Here is a 24254-nt window from a genome sequence, read left to right as displayed (position 1 = left end):
TATCCCATGAAATCCAACCTTTTGCACCAACCTACCATGAGGGACTTTGTCAAACGCTTTACTAAAGTCCATATAGAGTACAGTGTAATCACAGCTAGCAGACTGACCCATGTACAGCGTAATCACAGCTAGCAGACTGACCCATGTACAGTGTAATCACAGCTAGGAGACTGACCCCATGTACAGTGTAATCACAGCCAGCAGACTGACCCATGTACAGTGTAATCACAGCTAGCAGACTGACCCCATGTACAGTGTAATCACAGCTAGCAGACTGACCCATGTACAGTGTAATCACAGCTAGCAGACTGACCCCATGTACAGTGTAATCACAGCCAGCAGACTGACCCCATGTACAGTGTAATCACAGCTAGCAGACTGGTCCATGTACAGTGTAATCACAGCTAGCAGACTGACCCATGTACAGTGTAATCACAGCTAGCAGACTGACCCCATGTACAGTGTAATCACAGCCAGCAGACTGACCCCATGTACAGTGTAATCACAGCTAGCAGACTGGTCCATGTACAGTGTAATCACAGCTAGCAGACTGACCCATGTACAGCGTAATCACAGCTAGCAGACTGACCCATGTACAGCGTAATCACAGCTAGCAGACTGGTGCACGTACAGCGTAATCACAGCTAGCAGACTGACCCATGCGAAGAAATCTGTCCTGTTTATCTGATGTGTTTCCATCCCTTCCATTCTTTGATACAACCACCAAGATTGCCACCCTCAAGCGGATCTAAACTTGGCTACATGCTATCTTCACACTCAAGGCTTAAAAGCCCAAACTCTCTCTGTATCCCTGCAACATTGCTATTTTGATTGTTTTCCAGGATTCTAATTGATTTGTTTTATTTCATTCTCTTATTTACTCCCGTTTCTATTGCTTGTGCTTTCAGTTACTTTTTCCACCCTTTCTCTCTCTCCCTACTTCCCAGGCCTTACTCCAAACAATCACTCCTCTATCTTCCTACATTCCTGTCACCATTTGCGATTGAATACAGCTGCACTATTTCCGAGGCATTCTCCAAGGGGGTCCATCAAGATTCTTTTTGCTGACTCCTTCCAAGGAACAGCCCCTCCTTCTTCCTCACTGAGTTTCCAACCCATCATGCCAGCCGGGATTAATGATCAGTTGGTCCATCAGCCCTCGGAGCCTTTCACTCTTGAATTTTCTGCCACTTACCTGGAAGGAGCTTGTGGTGGTTTGTGGTGATTGTCCCTTTAAGGGCAACACAGTAGAAGCTTGGGATAACCAAATGGAATGAGAATGGGCAATCATGCAAGGGGGTGGAATCCTCTCTTGGGCAGAAGACATTTAGAGACTGGTGCAGCCAAGCGGGCTACCAGACTTTGCACAGTTTCTCTTAATAAATACCTGTTGCATTTCTAATGAAGTTTGTCAACGTGCATCATCGCCTACCATGGCCTCACTGCCAATTATTTCAATGACCTCTTGGTAATGAAGCAAACTTGGTAATTAAGTACTCTTGACAAAATATTGCTATTAACTTGGCGCCGTGCCATCTGACTGACTGGTCATGAAAGAAAATATTTGGCAATTTATTTACAGTTGCATAACATCTCATGTACATAGTGTTAAAAGGAAGAGGATCAATGTCATGTGGCATCATGTAACCACAGAGCTCTCAATGAGATCAGCTTGTATCTTACCTCATATCCCGTGATGGCAATCTGATGCATGGAGTCATTCACAGCTTTCAGAATTCCCAAGATGGCTGCCAGTGCCTCTTGCAGGTCCTCAGCTCCCTCAGAGTTCTTGCTGTACTTCAACAACTCCTGTTAAAAACCAGACAAACTCATCAATTCCTAAAGTGAAATCCAATTCTCAGATGTCGATGGACAAGTTTTAAGTTCATTTATTAGTGTCACATTACATTAACATCGCAATGAGGTTGGTGTGAAAATCCCATAGTTGCCACACTCCGGCGTCTGTTCGGGTACATGGAGGGAGAATGTAGCATGGCCAATGCACCTAACCAGCATATCTTTTGGACTGTGGGAGGAACCCGGAGCATCCAGAGGAAACTCACGCAGACATGGGAAGAACATGCAGACTCCACACAGACAGTGACCCAAGCGGTGAATTGAACCCAGGTCCCTGGCGCTGTGAGGCAGCAGTACTAACCAGTGTGCCACCATGCAGTCTCATCAGCGTGTTTGAATACAGAAAGTCCCTTGTTCATCCTCTTCAAATCCTACCTCTCAATCGGTCAAGCTATTTAAAATTAATGGTCCCTTGCAACTTTCCAGCTTGTGCATCGAATTTGATAGGCACATTACTCAGTGCGTAATGAAAAAGTCTGAAGAAGTTTGCAGGATGTAAGCAGAGACTGGAGTGTTGCTATTCCCTTTGGGAATACCCATTGCTCCCGAATGTATTGAAGATAGGAGCAACAGGAAGAAATGACAAGTTATCATCATCTTCAATGGACCCCAGGACCTATATAAAAATTTGTGATTGGACAAAAATGAAGCAATGGAATTTACCTCGTGTATGTCTGGCCATTGGATTTTCAGTTTGACTATCCATTTAGAAAAGTAGAGATTTCAATAACCAGGCAACAGATTTTTTTTTGTGCACGTAGCCTGGTTTGTGCCATTTTCACATAGCTGGTGTGATTTTTGTGTGTGCTGAAATAATATTCCCAGGTTTTTTTCCTGCTGCTTTCTTGGATGTTCCTTGGCTTTAGTCTGTTTTTTTGACTGTGTTAAAGATCCGTTTTTTATGTTAATTACCCAGTTTTTGAGTGGGTAATTCACATTTTTTTTTTTTACATATTTTGTTTGGCTTTTCAGCGAATGGCCCAGTTTTGTTGCGGTCTGTTTTTTGTACAAATGTTTTGTTTTATGTTTTGGCTTCCATATTTATGGCCAGGTTTCTCTTTGGTTTTCACACTTGTGTCGTGTTTTATTGTTTGTGTCTTTGCATTATTCTTTTTTTAAAAAAAGCCTCTGGTTAACATCAAATACCCTCAATTAAAGGTTAACTATTGCCAGCTCTAAATCCAGCTTTCATTTCTATATTATTGTTCATTATAAAAAATACTTTGCAGAAGACCAAAGTGCCGATTTATTGAATGCTGCCAGTGGCCAGATAGATTGTGGGATAACAATGCTGCTCACACGCTCTAGTTATGATGTGGAGATGCCGGCGTTGGACTGGGGTAAACACAGTAAGAAGTCTCACAACACCAGGTTCAAGTCCAACAGGTTTATTTGGCAGCACAAGCCACTAGCTTTCGGAGCTCTGCTCCTTCGTCAGGTGAGTGGGAGTTCTGTTCACAAACAGGGCATATAAAGACACAAACTCAATTTACAAAATAATGGTTGGAATGCGAGTCTTTACAGGTAATCAAGTCTTAAAGGTACAGACAATGTGAGTGGAGAGAGGGTTAAGCACAGGTTAAAGAGATGTGTATTGTCTCCAGCCAGGACAGTTAGTGAGATTTTGCAAGCCCAGGCAAGTCGTGGGGGTGTGACATGAACCCAAGATCCCGGTTGAGGCCGTCCTCATGTGTGCGGAACTTGGCTATCAGTCTCTGCTCAGCAACCCCCACGACTTGCAAAATCTCACTAACTGTCCTGGCTGGAGACAATACACATCTCTTTAACCTGTGCTTAACCCTCTCTCCACTCACATTGTCTGTACCTTTAAGACTTGATTACCTGTAAAGACTCGCATTCCAACCATTATTTTGTAAATTGAGTTTGTGTCTTTATATGCCCTGTTTGTGAACAGAACTCCCACTCACCTGATGAAGGGGCAGCGCTCCAAAAGCTAGTGGCTTGTGCTACCAAATAAACCTGTTGGACTTTAACCTGGTGTTGAGAGACTTCTTACTCTCTAGTTACACAGGATAATTCAGAGAGGCTTCTGTCTAAAGATGTCAGAAGATTGGTACTACAGTTGATAATCTATCCATGGCACTGACTTGCAGGGGTCAGCACGTTTGAGTGGTTATTAGCACAGCTGCTCACGGTTCCAGGGACCCGAGTTCGATTTCACCTTGGGGGGTGACTGTGTGGAGTTTGGACATTCTCCCCACGTCTGCGTGGATTTCCTCCGGGTGCTCCGGTTTCCTTCCATAGTCCAAAGATGTGTAGGTTAGGTGGATTGGCTGTGCTAAATTGCCCCTTAGTGTCAAAGATGTGTAGGTGTGGTAGATTAGCTATGGTAAATGCGCAGGGCTACAAGGATAGGGCAGAGGAGAGGGCCTGGATGAGATGCTCTTTCGGAGAGTTGGCGAAGACTCGATGGGCCAAGTGGCCTACTTCTGCACTGTAGGGATTCAATGGTTCCATGGAGCTGTCAAATGAACACCCATCTTGTGGCTGAAACTTGCCTGGGTGAAGTTGTCAGTTGAATTAAAACCCATTGGTACAATCCTACTGATGATGCCATTATCATTTGCTGCTTACATCAGGAGTTAATGCTTCCACATAACAGTTTGAAGGATACTCATTTATCAAGCTGCACCGAATTACCTATTGTTGCATCAGCATCTTTTAATCCAATGCCACTTTTCATACTTCCTTTCAAGTTCTTTTCTACTTGTTACTGTTGCCAAGCCTTACCTTCAGCAGTAACTGGTACTTTGTTATCCGCTGCACAGGCTTCAACAAATAGGAATCCAAACCCAGCTTGTGTTCCAACTTTTTCTGACATTCCTGAAACACACAGTGGTTCACATAACAAATGCTGTCGTTCCAGTGTTATTAATGAAACAATGTACGGTCTAGCAATCTGCATCAAGTCATCTAAAATCTCTGAGGCAATATCAGTTGCCCTGAAATAATGCATTTTTCATACACTCACGGGAGCTTCATTCAGCGTACCGCACAATATCACAAAGGCTTTCATTGATCGCACTGTGAGGAGAGCACAAATCAGCCTCTAATTCATCCTTCCAAAGAAACCCAAACTACCCCAAAAAGCCTCTTGAATGGCTCAGGCTTTTGCTCTCTCCGACTCAGAAGCCATTGATCACCATGTGACAATTGCTTTCTCAAATCAGTTCTGAACTTACCCATGCCCAGATTCACCTCACATTTTGTCTTGTCCTGTTACTCTGATTTAACTGGAAATACCGTTGAGCGTTAACCTTGCACATTCACTCAGTATCTTGCATCTCTCTAACCTTTGTCAACTTTGTTTACATTTTCTCTCCTTAACAGCCAATGTTCCATATTGTGGTTTTGCTCAATCATACAAATTAGACACAGACGAATCTGGAGCAGGAGTGGGCCACCTGACCTCGCAAGTCTGCCAGAGTGTGGGCAATTCGCCAGCCTACTCCATTGGTGGAACCCCCTCACCTGTGAACAGTGCACGCGGGCATCCTGGTACTGTGAAGCCGACAATATTCCAACTGGATGTTTGGTAACTGTAGTTGGTGGATGAGGCTCCCTGATTGTATATATTTATAGAATGGCCCCTTCTAAAATAACAGAACCACTAGTTAATGGCAATACTCTCCCAAACAGCCTCACACCATTCATCCTCCATGAATCTGAGCTCATCCAGTATTCTGTTGCTGTGTCCTTATGTTCACCAAGTCCCATACATCATCATCTTTGTGCTCATTGATTTATACAGGCTTCTGGGTCCAGCAACACCTCGAATTCAAAATGCACATTCTTGTTTTTAGACCCCTCCAATACCTTCCCCCTCTATATCGCTGTAAACTCTTCCTCCCTTCAACCCTCTCAAAACTCTGTGCTCATCCAATTCTGGCCTCTTGCACAAACCCAATTTTCTTCAGTTTTCCTTTAGGGGCTGTGCCTTCAGCCTGCCCCCTTTAGAATTACAGGCAGGACCAGAGTATGGAGCCCCGTTGCAGAACACACAGATCATATTAGCACGGTGGCACACGGTGGTTAGCACTGCTGCCTCACAGTGCCAGGGACCCGGGTTTGATTCCAGCCTAGGAGTTTGCATGTTCTCCCGTGTCTGCGTGGGTTTCCTCTGGGTGCTCCATTTTCCTCCATAGAACAAAAATGTGCAGGTTAGGTGGAATAGCTATGCTAAATTGCCTCTTAGTTTTTCCCAAAGTGTGTAGGTTAGGGGGATTAACGGCATAAATGTGTGAGGTTACAGGGTTAGGGCGGAGTGGGGGGTGGTGGAGAGTGGGAAAGATGCTCTGTCGGAGAGTCGGTGCAGACTCGATGGGCTGAATGGCCTTCTTCTGCACGATAAGGATTCTATAATTCTAAGTAGACCAGTTAAATTAACAAGGATGAGCTCCCATTCATTATGAAGCTGGCTGGTTTGATTGCAGACAGCATATTTTCTGGCGGTTTCTTTCGTAAATCCGTAATATAGGGTTATATTCATGCCACACAAGTGCCAGACAATGACAATTTCCAATCAGAGAGAGTTTATTCATGTCCCCTTGACATTCAAAGGCATTAGCATCATAGAATCATTGAAACCCTACAGTATGGAAGGAGACCATTCGGCCCTTTGGGTCTGCACTGACAACCATCCCACCCAGGCCCTATCCCCTTAACCCCACATATTTGCCCCACTATTCCCTCTAACCTATCATTCTGGGACACTAAGGGGCAATTTAGCATGGCCAATCAACCTAACATCTTTGGACTTCAGCATCGCTGAATCTTTCACCATCTACACCCTGGGAATTACCATCATGCAGAAACCTAACAGTATATAAAATACTCTGGTTGTAAGAAGTCAGAGACTGGGAATTCTGTGGTGAGTAACTCACCTCCTGGCTCCCCCAAGCCTGTCCACCATCCTCAAGGCATTAGTCCGGAGTGTAATGGAACACTCTCCACTTGACTGGATGAGTGCATCTCCAACAATACTCGAGAATCTCAACATCATCCAGGACAAAGCAATCCACTGTTTGTCACCCCATCAACCACCCTAAACATCCGCTCCCTCCAACATCAGCACACCATGGCAGCAGTGTGTACCATCTACACGTAACATTGTAGAAACATGTGAAAAGCAACTTCTAAACCGATCTGGAATGACAGGGACACAACATCCTGATTTGGAAATATATCTCTGTTCGTTCACAGTTACTGGGTCAAAATCCTGGAACACCCTCCCTGACAGCATTGTGGGTGTACCTACACCACATGGACTGCATGATTTCAGAAGTCCACCACCTCTTTCTTTAGTTCCTTTTTTTAAAAAAAGAGATGTGAGCATTGCTGACTCCTGAACATGGAGTCACTTCAATATGCAACTGCAGTCAACACAGGCAGGTTCTGTTTTATCCCTCTGATAAGAAAAATCATGAAAAGCAAAATAGATTTGGTGAATGCAACGTTTGGACAACACCCCCAGAGTCAACTGAGTTACAGTCAGGTGATGGTGTAGGTAGGCTTCTGCAGAAAATGCAGATGTATGGGATTGGGGGTGATCTAGGAAATTGGATCAGGAATTGGCTAGCGGATAGGAAACAGAGGGTGGTGGTTGATAGTAAATATTCATCATGGAGTGCGGTTACAAGTGGTGTACCTCAGGGATCTGTTTTGGGGCCACTGCTGTTTGTAATATTTATTAATGATCTGGATGAGGGTATAGTTGGGTGGATTAGCAAATTTGCTGATGACACCAAAGTCGGTGGTGTGGTAGACAGTGAGGAAGGGTGTCGTAGTTTGCAGGAAGACTTAGACAGGTTGCAAAGTTGGGCCGAGAGGTGGCGGATGGAGTTTAATGCGGAGAAGTGTGAGGTAATTCACTTTGGTAGGAATAACAGATGTGTTGAGTATAGGGCTAACGGGAGGACTTTGAATAGTGTGGAGGAGCAGAGGGATCTAGGTGTATGTGTGCATAGATCCCTGAAAGTTGGGAATCAAGTAGATAAGGTTGTTAAGAAGGCATATGGTGTCTTGGCGTTTATTGGTAGGGGGATTGAATTTAGGAGTCGTAGCGTTATGTTGCAACTGTACACAACTCTGGTGCGGCCGCACTTGGAGTACTGTGTGCAGTTCTGGTCCCCACATTACAGGAAGGATGTGGAGGCTTTGGAGAGGGTGCAGAGGAGGTTTACCAGGATGTTGCCTGGTATGGAGGGGAGATCCTATGAGGAGAGGCTGAGGGATTTGGGATTGTTTTCGCTGGAAAGGCGGCGGCTAAGAGGGGATCTAATTGAAACATATAAGATGATTAGAGGTTTAGATAGGGTGGATAGTGATAGCCTTTTTCCTCTGATGGAGAAATCCAGCACGAGGGGGCATGGCTTTAAATTGAGGGGGGGTAGTTATAGAACCGATGTCAGGGGTAGGTTCTTTACCCAGAGGGTGGTGAGGGATTGGAATGCCCTGCCAGCATCAGTAGTAAATGCGCCTAGTTTGGGGGCGTTTAAGAGATCCGTAGATAGGTTCATGGACGAAAAGAAATTGGTTTAGGTTGGAGGGTCACAGTTTTTTTTTTAACTGGTCGGTGCAACATCGTGGGCCGAAGGGCCTGTTCTGCGCTGTAATGTTCTATGTTCTATGTTCTAGTCCTCAAACATAACTTGCCTTGCATCTTAACTATCTTCACAGTCCAAGCGGTTTAGTAAGAAATAAATAAGGGGCCGAGTCAGTGACAAATACCTGGAAGAAGATGCAGTCTGAACACTGCCTCCACAAGCTTTCTGAGCGGGGTTTATTTCGACAGTACCGCTCATAAATCTGGAGATCTTCCATCTACAAAACAGAAACGGTCGCACGTCAAGAGTTTCATCACTTCATAGATTGGTGACTGATGGACATTCACTGTCACCCACAGTTAGTTTGCTGCTTGGCTAATAACTGGCAACATTTCTTCCCACAAGTCACCTCACCAACAACAGCTATGGGCAACAGACACATCTTGGAACTGAATTCTGAACCTCTGTCGCAGAACAATTTCATCCTCATCCTATTTTTACAGGTGCCTTAACCTCACTCCCGCTGTGCCCTTATAAGAACATGAGTGATAAAGCACCTTGGCTCAGAAGATAAGTAGAATCAATATGGGAGGAGATTCGGAATAACAAAGGTCAGAAAATGCTGTTGCCAGGGGTTTTGGGCCCCCTAACAATAGATACCACTAGAGGGGAGCAGTACAAAAATAATTAAATGGAGCTCATAACAAAGGCAATGCAATAATTACTTAAATCTTCACATAGACCAGACAACTCAATGGCAAAGACAGTCTAGAAGGTGAATTTGGAACATCTTTGCAATAGTTTTCTGAAACAAGGATCTTTTTTCTTGTGCTCTCACTGGTGGTGAACTTGGAGGTGGGAAGGGGACGTACTTTGGCAAGATAGTGGTGTACTAGAACCCTGCCTGCCATCTTCCTGTCTTTTCCAGGATGAGTTCTGGGCAGGAAGGCCCATGGCCAGTCTTCTTGCCCAGCACCAATTGAGGCCCTTAAGTAGTCAATTAATGGTCCCATCCCACCACTAGTATTGTCCCAGCTGCAGGGCCTGTCACTGTGCAACATGCACGGCAGGTAAACCTGTGAGGCATGTCTGTCATTTCTGGCGAGATGAAGATGTCCCTTGAGGGATTCAACATTGGGAAGGGGGTTGCCCAATGAGAGGCAGCCGACCGCTCTTACTGCTAACCCCTCTGCACCCCTCGCCTTGTGAACCCTTCCTACCCAATCCACCCAACTTTATTTATCTGGGTTGTTCTACAAGCCTGGTAAGTCCAGCATCTCTCCTTCGAGCTGTCATGGCCTCCCCTGTGGTGCAGTTGAGCATCAGATCAGCAGGGCCTCTGACTAGTTGGCAGCTCGCTGTAGACAAGACCTCTGCCCCAGGGGTCCTGATTTGAGGGGAAGACCCGTCGGTGGCCTCGCCGCTGCTCGATTGGTTTGTGGTTCGGTGGGCCTTCTGGACAGAGGCCACGTGGGTCTCTTGCCAGTCGTCCAGCTGTCAGACCCCTGATGATTCAACAAGATTCCGCCTAATGTGTGGTGGAACAATTACAATTGTTAACGTAAAAAGTACTGGGAAAACTATTAGAACTAAAGGCTGACAAGTCCCCTGGTCTTGATGACCTGCATGCTGGGGTCTGTGGCTGCAGAGATAGTGAATGCCTTGGATGTAATCTTCCCAAATCCACTAGATTCTGGAATGGTCCCAGTGGACTGGAAAACCATAGATGTGACATTTCAATTCAAGAAAGGAGAGAGAAACTGAACATGACCATAGGCCAATTAGTCTAACATCTGTCATTGAGAAAATGCGAGAATCAATTATTCAGGTAAAAGCAGAATATGTAGAAACTCATAATAAAATTAGTTAACAGTCAACATGGTTTTATGAAAGAGAAATCATGTTTGACAAATTTACCAGCATACTCTGAGGATGTAACAAGCAGGTTGGATAAAGCGGAACCAGAAGATATGTGCTTGAATTTCCAAAAGGTACTTACTAAGGTGCCACATAAAAGCTTGCTACACAAGATAAGTGCTTGTGGTGTTGAGGATAATATATTAGCATGGAGAGAGAATTGGCTAACTAGCAGGAAACAGAGTCGGGATAAATAGGTAATTTTCAGGTTGGCAAACTGTAACTAAGGGCATGCCATAGGGACCAGTGCCGAGACCCCAACTATTTCCAATCCATATTAATGACGTGGATGAAGGTGCTGACTATTATAGTCAAATTTGGTGACAGTACAAAAGATAGGTAGGACAGCAAGTTGTGAGATGGATACAAAGAGTAGGCTGCAAAGGGATATAGATATGTTATGTGAGTGGGCAGAAATTTGGCAGATGGAGTAAAATGTGCGGTTATCCATTTTGTTGGGAGGAAGAGTGGGAGAGGGTTTTTCTTATCCTTGGGTAATGAATGTTGCCAGCAAAATTAGCACTATCTGGCCAATCCTGAGTGCCCTCAGCTAGCCGCTTCCTTGAACTGCTACAGTCCATTTGGTGTAGAGGGAGAAGTGAGAGAGTGGGAAAGGAAGTGGGGAAGTGAGAGTGGGAGGGGGATACGAGTGTGAATGGGAGAGAGGATGTCTGTGGGAGAAGAGAATGGAAGCGGGCCCAAAGAATCCTGGCTATGAGTTTTAGCGAGGGTATAGTAGTGAGGGTATAGTTTCCAAATGATGCAGTGAAATTGTGTGCGCTATAATAGCAGCTCATAGCCATCTGAGACCAGTCCTATGTATGGCGATGACAGTACTGGAACACTGATAGAGTGCAGCATTACTCAAACTAACTTCACATACCCTCTGCAGGAAACATCGTCCCACCAACTCTGGACAGTCGATGTAATTTTCCAACTCCCTCAGGAATATCCTAAACAGAAAGAAGGAAACACAACTACTCATGTTGGGCTTGTAAAATTCTGTAAAAAAAAAAATAGGACCCTTGGACCAGCCCCTTACTCTGGATGGTTTTTGTTCCCCTTGACAGCAGTAGAACATCAAAGTCCACAATTTACAAGGTCCACAATACCAAAAACGACAGAACCTGGCCTGGGACCCTCTCTGCTGATGTTTCCCCAGCTCAGTAAGAAAGACCCGCATTTCTATGGCGCCTTTCACAAATACAAGATGTACTAAGGCATTCTGCAGCCAATCAAATGCTTTTGGTGTGCAGTCACTGTTGTTGTGTGAGAAACACGGTCACATCTGCACAGCCAGCTCCCACAAACAGCAACAACATGAATGACCAGATAATCTGTGCGAGTGATGGAGTTTGAGGGATAAATATTAGCCAAAAATGGGTGGGAACTCCCCACCTCCTCTTTGACCAACATCCCAAGACCATTCCAACCCAGTGGGTAGACAGAGGGCAATATCTCATCTGAAAGATGGCACCTCCAATACTGCAGCACTCCCTCAGAACTGCACTGAGGGTCAGCTTAGATTTTGTACCTCAGTCTCTGGAGTGGAGCTAGAGCCAATGATCTTGTAACTCACGGAGGTAAGTTGACAGCCACTAAGACAGGGCTGACACCATTGAGGCATTACTACTAGTCGATACTTTGACAGAGAGAAGATACATCTAGCTCCGTGGGTTCAAGCGGGCTTATTGATGGCTACAAGTAGGGAGATGACACAGCACCATGAAAAAAAAAAGGCGGTTTGGTACTTTGGGGCGTGAAAAACAGTTGTGTGTGGGGGGTGGGGAGGTGGTGGTGTTATATATTTAAAAGTGTTGCAGGTTGCTTTAAGAGATGATCACATGATTTGATGGTAATGTCATTAGGGTGTTGCCGCAGGCTGCTGTTTTACTTTTAGTTTGTACCCCGTACAGAGAACACCTCCTGGAATAAATCTGTTGTTGTTACTTTGAATCCATGTGTGCAAACCGCGTTCTTTTTGTTAAAGCTCACAACCCCGAACATAGTTAGGACATTCCAGAGAGAAAGTTGGCAACAAGTCGGGATTTTGTTCCATCGAGAACATTGAGGAAAAGCCCCAAGTAGAAGAAAGATGACATTGTGGTTCTCACACTTCAAATATTAGAAGGTTGTGGAAAAGCAGCAACAGGATTAAAGATTGAAGTGCCAGTGCAGGAAGACGCAAATAAGAAAAAAGCTCTGTGTGGTTTCAAGCAAAGAGGTTTTTCCGATCACAGAAGGGAGAATCTCCGGACAGTATCTGGCATATTTGAAAAGAAGGGATGCTTTGCTGTACAGCTGGGTCATTTGAAAAAAAAATGAATATCATGCTTACTGTTACCTATTGAGCAGATATCACCAACTAGTTTTGTGAATATTCTTTACTTTTTGCTAGTAATCATAGAAACCCTACAGTACAGAAAGAGGCCATTCGGCCCATCGAGTCTGCACCGACCACAATTCCACCCAGGCCCTACCCCCATATCCCTACACATTTACCCGCTAATCCCTCTAACCTACGCATCTCGGGACACTAAGGGCAATTTTTAGCATGGCCAATCAACCTCACCCGCACATCTTTGGACTGTGGGAGGAAACCAGAGCACCCGGAGGAAACCCACGCAGACACGAGGAGAATGTGCAAACTCCACACAGACAGTGACCCGAGCCGGGAATCGAACCCAGGTCCCTGGAGCTGTGAAGCAGCAGTAGATCATTTACCTCGGACAGCTTCTCCAGTTCAGAGATATACCAGAAATGATCCTGTGATGGGGAAGGTGATGGATACGGTACTGAAAGGAACAATAGCTGGAATGCATCATCTGATCCTGATTTGAAACCATGGGGGCGATTCTCCCAAAATAATGTTGAATTCAAGTGAAAACTGGAGGAAATCATGCTGATTTTTTAAAAGTGGGAATTCCGAGAAGAATTTCCCACACTCTGCGCACCGCTGAGTGCACCAGTGTAAGAAATCAGTGGGTGGGGCCTAGTCCCACCCAAGAGGCTGTCAGCACAGTGCTGAGCGGGCCACGGTGCATGCGACGATATGTTGACGCCAAGATCGGCGCAAGCAAATTAGCCCCCGTCTGCCAGACTCTCGGTCGTTGGCCAGCCTCACGACCCCGCAACACCGACTCTATCAAATCCCATGGGCCCAGCCCCAACCTCGCCACCCCCAGTCTGCCTCAATCATTCCCCCCTGCCCCTGCAGCCTCTCCCCCACCCCGATCGCTGGCTTCCCTCCCTATGCTCACAATCCCAAATGCAGAGTGGCAGCGTGATTTACCCCAGTTTTCATGCAAATTCAACATTGTGTTGGGAGAATCATCCCCATGGTTTCAAGTCAAGATGCAGATAATGCATTGCCCCATCCTCACCCCCACCCATTAGACCCCCTCCATTAGGCCCAGCCCCCTTGGCACTGCCCCATGCCTGGTGGACAGTGCCAAGGTGCCCCCAGGCACTGGCAGTTTGCCACTTGGGCTGTGCCGGGGGCCTAGGCTGGCACTGCAAAGGTGCCGATGCCCAGGCCCCCCCCCCCTCCTCCCCCCTGTAGGCCCAATTGCTCCCCCTTCACTCCAGCGGGGTCAGGCCGCAACTGTAAACCCTGCTGGAGTGAAATACTCCTGGTTTGGGGGGGGGGGGGGGGGGGGGGGGAAGGCTAGCTTGCCCGGAGACTTCAGTCCCAGGCCTGCTAATAGCATTTAACATATATTTAAATTAACATGTGCATACCTAATGTAGCTCCACGCCTATTTCTGGCACGGAGCTGATGGCTAGGAGGTGGATCGCACTAACCTGCCCCGCTGAAATCTCCCGGCCCGCTGAGCTACAAATTCAGCACAGCAGGATGGGAGAATCGCCCCACCATATGTGTCAAGAAAGCTTGGGTTGACGGTCCAGGGTGGGTGTCTATTGCGGGGATTCTGAGTGATCATTCTTCCTAGTCTGCATGGAAGATTTCGAACAACTACAGGACATGCTGGCAAGTCTGGATGAAGGAATTAACAGTTATTTTTGGTGGCCAGGTCTCAGATTGAAGAAAAAGTGGGACAATGTCAATCATGTGCACGAATAAGAACTACACCAGTGTTGTCTTCTTTACATCTTTGGGCATGGCCTAAAATGCCATGCCAACGTTTGCATGTAGACCTCACTGGTCTGTTTGAGGGTTACATGTCTTTAGTCTAATTGATGCACACTCAAGTCACTGGAAGTTATGAGATCTAGTAAAGGCAAATGTTGTGCCTTTGTTTAAAAAGGGCTGCAGGGAAAAGCCTGGGAATTACAGGCCGGTGAGCCTCACATCTGTGGTGGCTAAGTTGTTGGAAGGTATTTTGAGAGACAGGATCTACAAGGCATTTAGAGAGGCAAGGACTGATTATGGACAGTCAGCATGGCTTTGTGAGTGGAAAATCATGTCTCACAAATTTGATTGAGTTTTTTGAAGTGGTAACCAAGAAGGTAGATGAGGGCAGTGCAGTTGATGTTGTCTATATGGACTTTAGCAAGGCCTTTGACAAGGTACCGCATGTAGGTTGTTGCATCAGGTTAAATCTCATGGGATCCAGGGTGAGGTATCGAAATGGATACAAAATTGGCTTCTTGCCAGAAGCCAGAGGGTTGTTTTTCAAACTGGAGGCCTGTGACCAGCGGTGTGCCTCAGTGCTGGGTCCACTGTTATTTGCCATTTATATTAATGATTTGGATGAGAATACAGGAGGCATGGTTATTAAGTTGATACCAAGATTGGTGGCATAGTGAAGAAAGTTATCTCCGATTGCAACAGGATCTTGATCAATTGAGCCATGGGCTGACGAATGGCAGATGGAGTTTAACTTAGACAAATGCGAGGTGATGCATTTTGGTAGATTGAACCAGGGCAGGACTTACTCAGTTAATGGTAGGGCATTGGGGAGAGTTACAGAACAAAGAGACCTAGGGGTACTTGTTCATAGCTCCTTGAAAGTGGAGTCAGGTGGACAGAGTGGTGAAGGAGGCATTCAGCATGCTTGGTTTCATCGGTCAGAACACTGAATACAGGAGTTGGGATGTCTTGTTGAAGTTGTACAAGACATTGGTAAGGCCACACTTGGAATACTGTGTACAGTTCTGGTCTCCCTATTATAGAAAGGATATTATTAAACTAGAAAGAGTGCAGAAACGATTTACTAGGATGCTACTGGGACTTGATGGCTTGAGTTATAAGGAGAGGCTGGATAGACTGGGACTTTTTTCTCTGGAGCGTAGAAGGCTGAGGGGTGATCTTGTAGAGGTCTATAAAATAATGAGGGGCACAGATCAGCTTGATAGTCAATATCTTTTCCCAAAGGTAGGGGAGTCTAAAACTAGAGGGCATAGGTTTAAGGTGAGAGGGGAGATACAAAAGAGTCCAGAGGGGCAATTTTTTCACACAGAGGGTGGTGAGTGTCTGGAACAAGCTGCCAGAGGTAGTAGTAGAGGCGGGTACAATTTTGACTTTTAAAAAACATTTAGACAGTTACGTGTGTAAAATGGGTATAGAGGGATATGGGCCAAATGCAGGCAATTGGGATTCACTTAAGGGTTTAAAAAAAAAGGGTGGCATGGACAAGTTGGGCCGAAGGGCCTGTTTCCATGCTGTAAATCTTTATCTGAATAAGCCATTAAAAAACTTGACAACATTTGGTAACCAGAACAGATTGTTAGCAATAATGGTTCACAATTTACTTCACAAGAGTTTAAGGATTATCTCCAAGTAAATACTATTCACCATATAAAATCCAGACCCTATCATCTATCAACCAATGGGTTAACTGAAAGATATGCACGATCCTTGAAACATTCTTTAAAAGCTTCAAAAGAGTAAGGTTCGTCATTATATTGTGTGAATGACTTTTTGGCATAGTATATAAACACTAGAAATGCGACTACCCAAAGTTCACCTGCATTACTATTGTTCAAGAGAAAGTTGAAAACTACTTTGATTTGTTATTACCTCCAGAAACCTCAGAGATAGTAGAGGGTCAACAACAATGAGTTGCTAGATGAGAAGTGAGGGCAAAACAATGTTCATTTCAAGGAGGAGATTTAAGCGTTCGTAAGTAAATAAGCACGAACGGGTACCAGCCATAGTTTAGCAAAAACAGGTCCAATTTCTTACATGGTTCAAACCATGTTGACCAGTTGTTACCATCTCAAAATGATTTCTCAGAAACAGCTCCAGAAGTACCCACTTCTTTAGTTCTTGGTGTTGTGAATACTACTAGAGAAGACTTAGTTGAATCTGAATTGCCTGATGATTATGTCTCTGCTGCTATACGGAGTGAGAATGATGCATAATTAGTTCCAAGAGAAGACGTGTCTTCTGAAGCTCCAAACCATACTTCTAGGATCAATGACAGCTTAATTTCAATACATCGTATACAACCAACGAGGAATAAGTCATCCTCCTGATCAATTTTCTTGTTGACTGTATTAATGATGCATAGTCACCAACAACCTGTCCTGGTCCCCCCATGCCAACACTATAGTTAAGAAAGCCCACCAATGCCTCTACTTTCTCAGAAGACTCAGGAAATTTGGCATGTCAGGTACGACTCACCAACATTTACAGATGCAGCATCGAAAGCATTCTTTCTGGTTGTATCACAGCTTGGTATGGCTCCTGCTCTGCCCAATATCGCAAACCAGCCTCCCATCCAATGACTCTGTCTACACTTCCTGCTGCCTCGGCAAAGCAGCCAACATAATTAAGGACCCCACGCACCCTGGATATTCTCTCTTCCACCTTCTTCCATTGGGAAAAAGATACAAAAGTGAGGTCACGTACCAACCGACTCAAGAACAGCTTCTTCCCTGCTGCTGTCAGGCTTTTGAATGGACTTACCTTGTATTAAGTTGATCTTTCTCTATACCCTAGCTATGACTGTAACATTCTGCACTCTCTCGTTTCCTTCATTATGAACAGTATGCTTTGTCTGTATAGCGCGCAAGAAACAACACTTTTCACTATGTTACATGTGACAATAATAAATCAAATCAAACCCTGTGTCTAGACTATTATTGATCCCACATAAAACATAGTAATTTGTCATAATCACAGAAAGGGGAGAGTTGTTTAAAAGGCTTGCAGTTTGCCTTAAGAGGTGATCACATGATTTAATGGTGATGTCTTTAGGGTGTTGCCATAGATGGCTGTTTTACTTTGTTTGTACTCTGTACAGGCAACAGCTCCCAGAATAAATCTGTTGTTGTTGCTCTGAATCCACCTGTGCAAAACCATGTTCTTGTCTTTTTTGTTAAAACTCACAACCCCTAACATAGGACATTACAAGGTGGGCGAGGGTTGTGTGAGGGGAGCAGAGGGTCATATGGGCACCAAGTATTCTGGTCACACATGTAGATTGGCATTGGAGATATGCCCACAGGGATATGGGTGCCCAGTGACATTGTGTTAATGTGATACTGATACCCTCCAACTGACCCAACAAATCCTAGAGAACAATGCTTCGTGGAATGACACTTGGTCATGTAATGATTCTACCTGTTATGGAAGTCATAGATTTCAGGCATGTTTCCAAACAGCACATCTTTCTTCTTCTGCAGAACCACTGGGATGAATGGAATCATCGAAGGATTTTCCATCTCAGCAGCATACCCCTGGACGATAAAAAACTGGGATTAAAAACCAAATCAGACCTGACACTGACCAGCAGAGACTTCCTGTAAACAGCCATTACAACAGGACCTCCTCAGTTTATCGAGACAGTTTCGTTTAGACACTTACAAGTGAGAAAGTTATGTCAGGGCTACTTGAGATTTTATTTCAGCTTTCCTGTATCATCTTTGTGACTGGATTACAGGTAGGCTCATCTTGGTTGGGAGTTAATTTGAAAGATAAAATGCATGCTAACCACGGAGTACATTTTCCACAGTTATTAGTGTAATTAAGTAGTTTGCTAAGCTCTGTGAATTAACGTAAAAACAGAAGAAACAGGAGCAGAAGTAGGCCATTCAGTCTCTCAAGCCCACGCTGCTGTCAAAGCTAATTTGATTGTGAGCTTTTCTTGCCTGCCCAACCCATCTAAACCATTGACCCTTGTAGCTCAAAAATCTGTCTTAACTCAACCTTGAATTCAATGACTCAACCTCCACCGCTGTCTGGGCTACAGAATTCTAGTGATTAATGACTCTCATTTCCATTTTAAACGGGCAACTCTTTATTTATAAACTTTCGTGACCCTCAATTCCCCTATTGCGAGAAACATCCTCCCAGCATCTATCCTGTCAAGCACCCTCAGAATCTTGTGTGTTTCATCAGATCACCTCTCATTCTTTTGAATTCCATTGAGTACAGGCCCAACCTGTTTCCTCATAAGACAACCCTTTCGTCCCAAGGATCAATCCAGTGAAATTTCTCGGAACTGCCTCCAATGCAAGTATATCCCTCCTTAAGTAAGGAGACCAAAACTGTACACGGTACTCTAGGTACAGTCTCACCAATGACCTCTACAGTTGTAGTAAGACTTCCCTATTTTGATATCCCACCTCTCTTGGAATAAAGACCAACATTCCATTTGCCTTCCTAATTACATGCTGTACTTTGATCCTAATCTTTTGAGATTTTTTTTACTCAGAACAGTCTGTATCGCAGCGTTATGCAGTATCTCACTATTTAAATAATATTCTAGCCATGAAAATGGGCAACTTCATATTTTCACACGTTATACTGCATCTGCCAATTTGTTGCCCCTCACTTAACTTATTTATATCCATGACTCATTGTGTCTTCCTCAAAATTTTCTTTAGTAGCTACATTTGTATCGTCAACAAATTTGGCAAAAGTCCATCCCCTCATCCAAGTCATTAATATTGGTTTTAAATAGTTGAGACCCTAAAACCTGTGGTGCTCCACTAACCACAGTTTGTTTAAAGTGAAAATGACCCTTTATCCTGACTCTGTTTCCTGTTAGTTATGATGTGGAGATGCCGGCGTTGGACTGGGGTAAACACAGTAAGAAGTTTAACAACACCAGGTTAAAGTCCAACAGGTTTATTTGGTAGCAAAAGCCACACAAGCTTTCGAGGCTCTAAGCCCCTTCTTCAGGTGAGTGGGAATTCTGTTCACAAACAGAGCTTATAAAGACACAGACTCAATTTACATGAATAATGGTTGGAATGCGAATACTTACAACTAATCCAGTCTTTAAGAAACAAAACAATGGGAGTGGAGAGAGCATCAAGACAGGCTAAAAAGATGTGTATTGTCTCCAGACAAGACAGCCAGTGAAACTCTGCAGGTCCACGCAACTGTGGACACCGCTCGACAATCACCAGGCAAGACTGTTCTCTTCCTGTTGGGGAGCACTTCAGCGGTCACGGGCATTCGGCCTCTGATATTCGGGTAAACGTTCTCCAAGGTGGCCTTCGCGACACACGACAGCGCAGAGTCGCTGAGCAGAAACTGATAGCCAAGTTCCGCACACACGAGGACGGCCTCAACCGGGATATTGGGTTTATGTCACACTATTTGTAACTCCCACAGTTGCGTGGACCTGCAGAGTTTCACTGGCTGTCTTGTCTGGAGACAATACACATCTTTTTAGCCTGTCTTGATGCTCTCTCCACTCCCATTGTTTTGTTTCTTAAAGACTGGATTAGTTGTAAGTATTCGCATTCCAACCATTATTCATGTAAATTGAGTCTGTGTCTTTATAAGTTCTGTTTGTGAACAGAATTCCCACTCACCTGAAGAAGGGGCTTAGAGCCTCGAAAGCTTGTGTGGCTTTTGCTACCAAATAAACCTGTTGGACTTTAACCTGGTGTTGTTAAACTTCTTATCCTGTTAGTTAGGCAATCCTCTAACCATGCTAAATACATCACCACAACACCACCAGCTTCTTATCCCATGCTGTCACCTTTTACTTGGCACCTTATTGAATATCTTTTGGAAAACCAAATACATTGGTTGGGTTTTTGCGTCCCTGCGATATGGGCATAAAAGCCACGAGAGTCGGAAAATGAGAATGTTCCTCCCCCGTGCCGCCAGTGACATAATGAGAGTCCCGCCCAGAAAGGTTATCATCGCTTTAAAGGGCTTTCATGCCATACATTCAGATGAATTGGATGATCTCCTACGAGACTGCTTATAGTCAGTAGACTAGTCAGTATTTTAAAACTCTGCGACCAGCCTGAATGAGTATTCCACTGCAGTGACTGACTTCATTAGTGTATAGAAGAATGTATGCCAAAGAAGCAAATCCGTACGTTTCCCAACCGGAAACCATGGATGAACAGGGATATCCACTGCTTGCTGAAGTCTAGATCTGAGGCATTCAAGTCAGGCAACCCTGACCTATACAAGAAAGCCGGATATGCTCTAAGGAGATTCATCAAAGATGCCAAAACACATTACTGGACCAAGCTAGATTCCCAGGCTAGCTACATGGACCCCCGCCGACTATGATAAGGTCTACAAGATGAAGGCATGTAAAATCGCTAGCACGAACGCACCCCTCCCTGATGAGCTCAATGCATTCTATGCCCATTTTCAGCGAGAGGTCAGCGAGAGCACGCTCTCCACCCCGGAAGCCTCAGATGAACCTGTATCAGAGGTCACCATTGCAGATATCAGAGCAACCTTCTCGAAGGTCAACCCGCAGAAAGCAACTGGCCCGGATGGGGTACCCAGACGAGCACTCAGATCCTGCGCGGACCAACTGGCACGGGTATTCACAGACATCTTTAACCTCTTTTTACAACAATCCGAGGTCCCTATCTGCTTCAAAGATGTGCGGGTTAGGTGGATTGGCCATGCTAAATTGCCACTAAGTGTCGGGGGACTATCTAGGGGTTACAGGGATAGGGCCTGGGTGGGATTGTGATTGGTGCAGACCCGATGGGCCAAATGGCCTCCTTCTGCACTGCAGGGTTTCTATGATCTTTCAAGAAGACAACCATCATCCCGGTACCAAAGAAAAGCCAAGCAGCGTGCCTTAATGACTATCGTCCGGTGGCTCTGACATCCATCATTATGAAGTGCTTCGAAAGGCTAGTCATGGCACAAATCAATTCCAGCCTCCCGGATTGCCTGGATCCACTACAATTTACCTACCATTGCTACAGGTCCACAGCACAGGCCATCTCCCTGGCCCTGCACTCAACCCTGGAACACCGAGATAACAAAGACATCCATGTCAGACTCCTATTTATCGACTACAGCTCAGCTTTCAACACCATTATTCCTATGAAACCCATCTCCAAACTGTGTGGCCTAGGCCTCTGCTCCTCCCTCTGCGATTGGATTCTGAACTTCCTAACCAACAGACCACAATCAGTAAGGATAGGCAACAACACCTCCTCCACGATCATCTACAACACCTGTGCCCCACAAGGTTGTCTCCTCAGCCCCTTATGATGCTCCTTATACACCTATGAATGTGTGGCCAAATTCTCCTACAACTTGATTTTCACTGTAGTGGGTCGGATCTCAAACAATAACGAGATGGAGTACAGGAAAGAGATAGAGAATCTGGTGCAACGATAATAATCTCTCAATGTCAACAAAACGAAGGAGATAGTCATCAACTTCAGGAAGCGTAGTGGAGAACATGCTCCTGTCTACATCAATGGGGATGAAGTAAAAATAGTCAAGAGCTTCAGGTTTTTCGGTGCCCTCCATGCCGACACTATATTTAAGAAAGCCCACCAACATCTTTACTTTCTCAGAAGACCAAGGAAACTTGGCATGTCTGCTGCGATTCTCAACAACTTTTACAGATGCACCATAGAAAGCATTCTTTCTGGTTGTATTACTGCTTGGTATGGCTCCTGCTCTGCCCAAGACCGCAAGGAACTACAAAAGGTCGTGAACGTAGCCCAATCCATCACGCAAACCAGCCTCCCATCCATTGACTTTGTCTACAGTTCCCGCTGCCTCGGCAAAGCAGCCAGCATAATTAAGGACCCCACGCACCCTGGACATTCTCTCTTCCACCTTCTTCTGCCAGGAAAAAGATACCAACTGACTCAAGAGCAGCTTCTTCCCTGCTGCCATCAGACTTTTGAATGGGCCTACCTCGCGCTAAGTTGATTTTTCTCTACACCCTAGCTATGACTGTAACACTACATTCTGCACTCTTTCCTTCTCTATGAATGGTATGCTTTGTTTTATACCGTGCAAGGAACAATACTTTTCACTGTATACCAATACATGTGACAATAATAAATCAAATCAAATGCGGTGCCTGTTCGGGTACACTGAGGGAGAATTTAGTATGACCAATGCACCTAACCAGCACATCTTTCGGACTCTGATAGGAAACTGGAGTGCCTGTAGGAAACCCATGCAGACATGGGGAGAACATGCAGACTCCGCACAGACAGTGGCCTAAACCGGGAATTGAACCCAGGTCCCTGGCACTGTGAGGCAGCAGTGCTAACCACTGTGCCACCATGCCGCCCCAAATACAATAAAAGATCAGTTTCTCTTCACCTGTCTTTGCTTTTATACTCAATGCCTCCCCTATAAACCCGGGATTCTGGATGTCTTTTTAATCACTTGCTCAATCTGCCTGGCCATCTTCAGCAATTTGTAAACATATACTTCCAGGTCTCTCAGTTGCTGCACCTTCTTTAGAATAACTCTTATATCCTTTATTCCCCACTCTCCCCACTAAAGTGAGCCACTTCACATTTCACAGCATTAAATTTCATCTGGCTCATGTCCGCCCATTCCGCCAGCCTTGATGTCCTTCACACTCCTCCTCAAGGCTCATAACATTTTCACGTTTTGTGTCATCTGAAAATTTTGAATTGTATATGCAAGCCTATGTCACCCTTTCATCAGTTAACCCCCTGTGCTTCTACATGTCATAGACTCTCCCTGTTTGCTCTTTCCTCTGGGTCCTCCTTTTCTCTGCCTCTGTTCCTTCTCTAAATCTTTCCAATTCTGATGATGAAAGTTCATCGCCCCACAGGTCTGTGTCTCTAACCACAGATGCTGCCTGACTTGCTGACTATTTCTGTTTTGATTTCAGATTTCCAGCATCTGCAGTATTTTGCTTTTAGCGAGGACTTATTCCTTTGACTACCTTTAAAAGGATGAGGAGCTTCTCTCTAGATTTCATTATTCCAAGGTACTCTGGACTGGCCTTGCATCTTCCAACCACCATAAACCTCAGCTATATACAACTTAATCCAAAACTCCACTGTCTATATCCTCACATCCAAGTCCTGTTCACATTCACCCCCCACGTTCACAAATCTACTCTGGCTCCCACTTATGCAAAGCCTCGATTTTAAAATTCAGTTCATTGTTTCCAAATGTCTCCATGTCCCTCTCTATCTCAACAACCTCCTCCAATCCACCACATGTTCGATTTTCATTGTTCCATCATTCGTGGCTGTGTCTTCAGTTACTGATGGGTCCTTTGACTGGAATACCTCTCAAAGTCTCACCACCTTTCTACTATCTTTCTTTATGACACCTCCTACTCTTTGTGGCCTGTGTGGGTTTCCTCTGGGTGCTCCAGTTTCCTCCCACAGTGCAAAGATGTGTTTGCTCATGCTAAATTGAATATTAAATAAAATTAATTATTAAATTAAATATGCTAAATTGCTCTCAAGTGTCCAAAGATGTGTGCAGAGTTACGGGAATAAGGTAGCGGTGTGGGGGCGGGGGGACTGAGCCTGGATAAAATGCTCTTTCAGAGAGTTGGTGCAGACTCAATGGGCCGAATGGCCTCCTTCTGCACTGCAGGGATACTATGATCTACCTCCTTGACAAAGCTTCTGGCCATCTGGCTTAATGTCCCCTCACATGACTCGTTGTCAAATTCTGATTCATAATGGCAACTGTGAAGTTGTTCAATAATGTTAAAAGCACCATATAATGCAAGTACTGTTGTTGGTGCTGTAGGTAGCAAG

The 24254-nt window shown here is 44.9% G+C and overlaps 1 protein-coding gene across 6 annotated transcripts in view; it reads right to left on the bottom strand.

Annotated features, from left to right (window-relative positions):
• The window catches only part of mcf2la (mcf.2 cell line derived transforming sequence-like a), a 170556-nt gene that overhangs the window by 29147 nt on the left and 117155 nt on the right, over positions 1–24254 (bottom strand). For all 6 annotated transcript variants that reach the window (XM_078232301.1, XM_078232300.1, XM_078232302.1 and 3 more), the window contains 5 exons: positions 17872–17987; positions 11224–11293; positions 8608–8700; positions 4609–4701; positions 1684–1809 (listed from right to left, as the gene is read on the bottom strand). In XM_078232301.1, the coding sequence (XP_078088427.1) occupies positions 1684–1809; positions 4609–4701; positions 8608–8700; positions 11224–11293; positions 17872–17987 (498 nt within the window). The remainder of the gene's footprint in view (positions 1–1683; positions 1810–4608; positions 4702–8607; positions 8701–11223; positions 11294–17871; positions 17988–24254) is intronic.

This window comes from Mustelus asterias, chromosome 17, assembly GCF_964213995.1.
Source record: "Mustelus asterias chromosome 17, sMusAst1.hap1.1, whole genome shotgun sequence".
NCBI lineage: Eukaryota > Metazoa > Chordata > Chondrichthyes > Carcharhiniformes > Triakidae > Mustelus > Mustelus asterias.
Note: the sequence above shows the minus strand (reverse complement) of the source record. Positions and strands in the feature narration are given on the sequence as shown.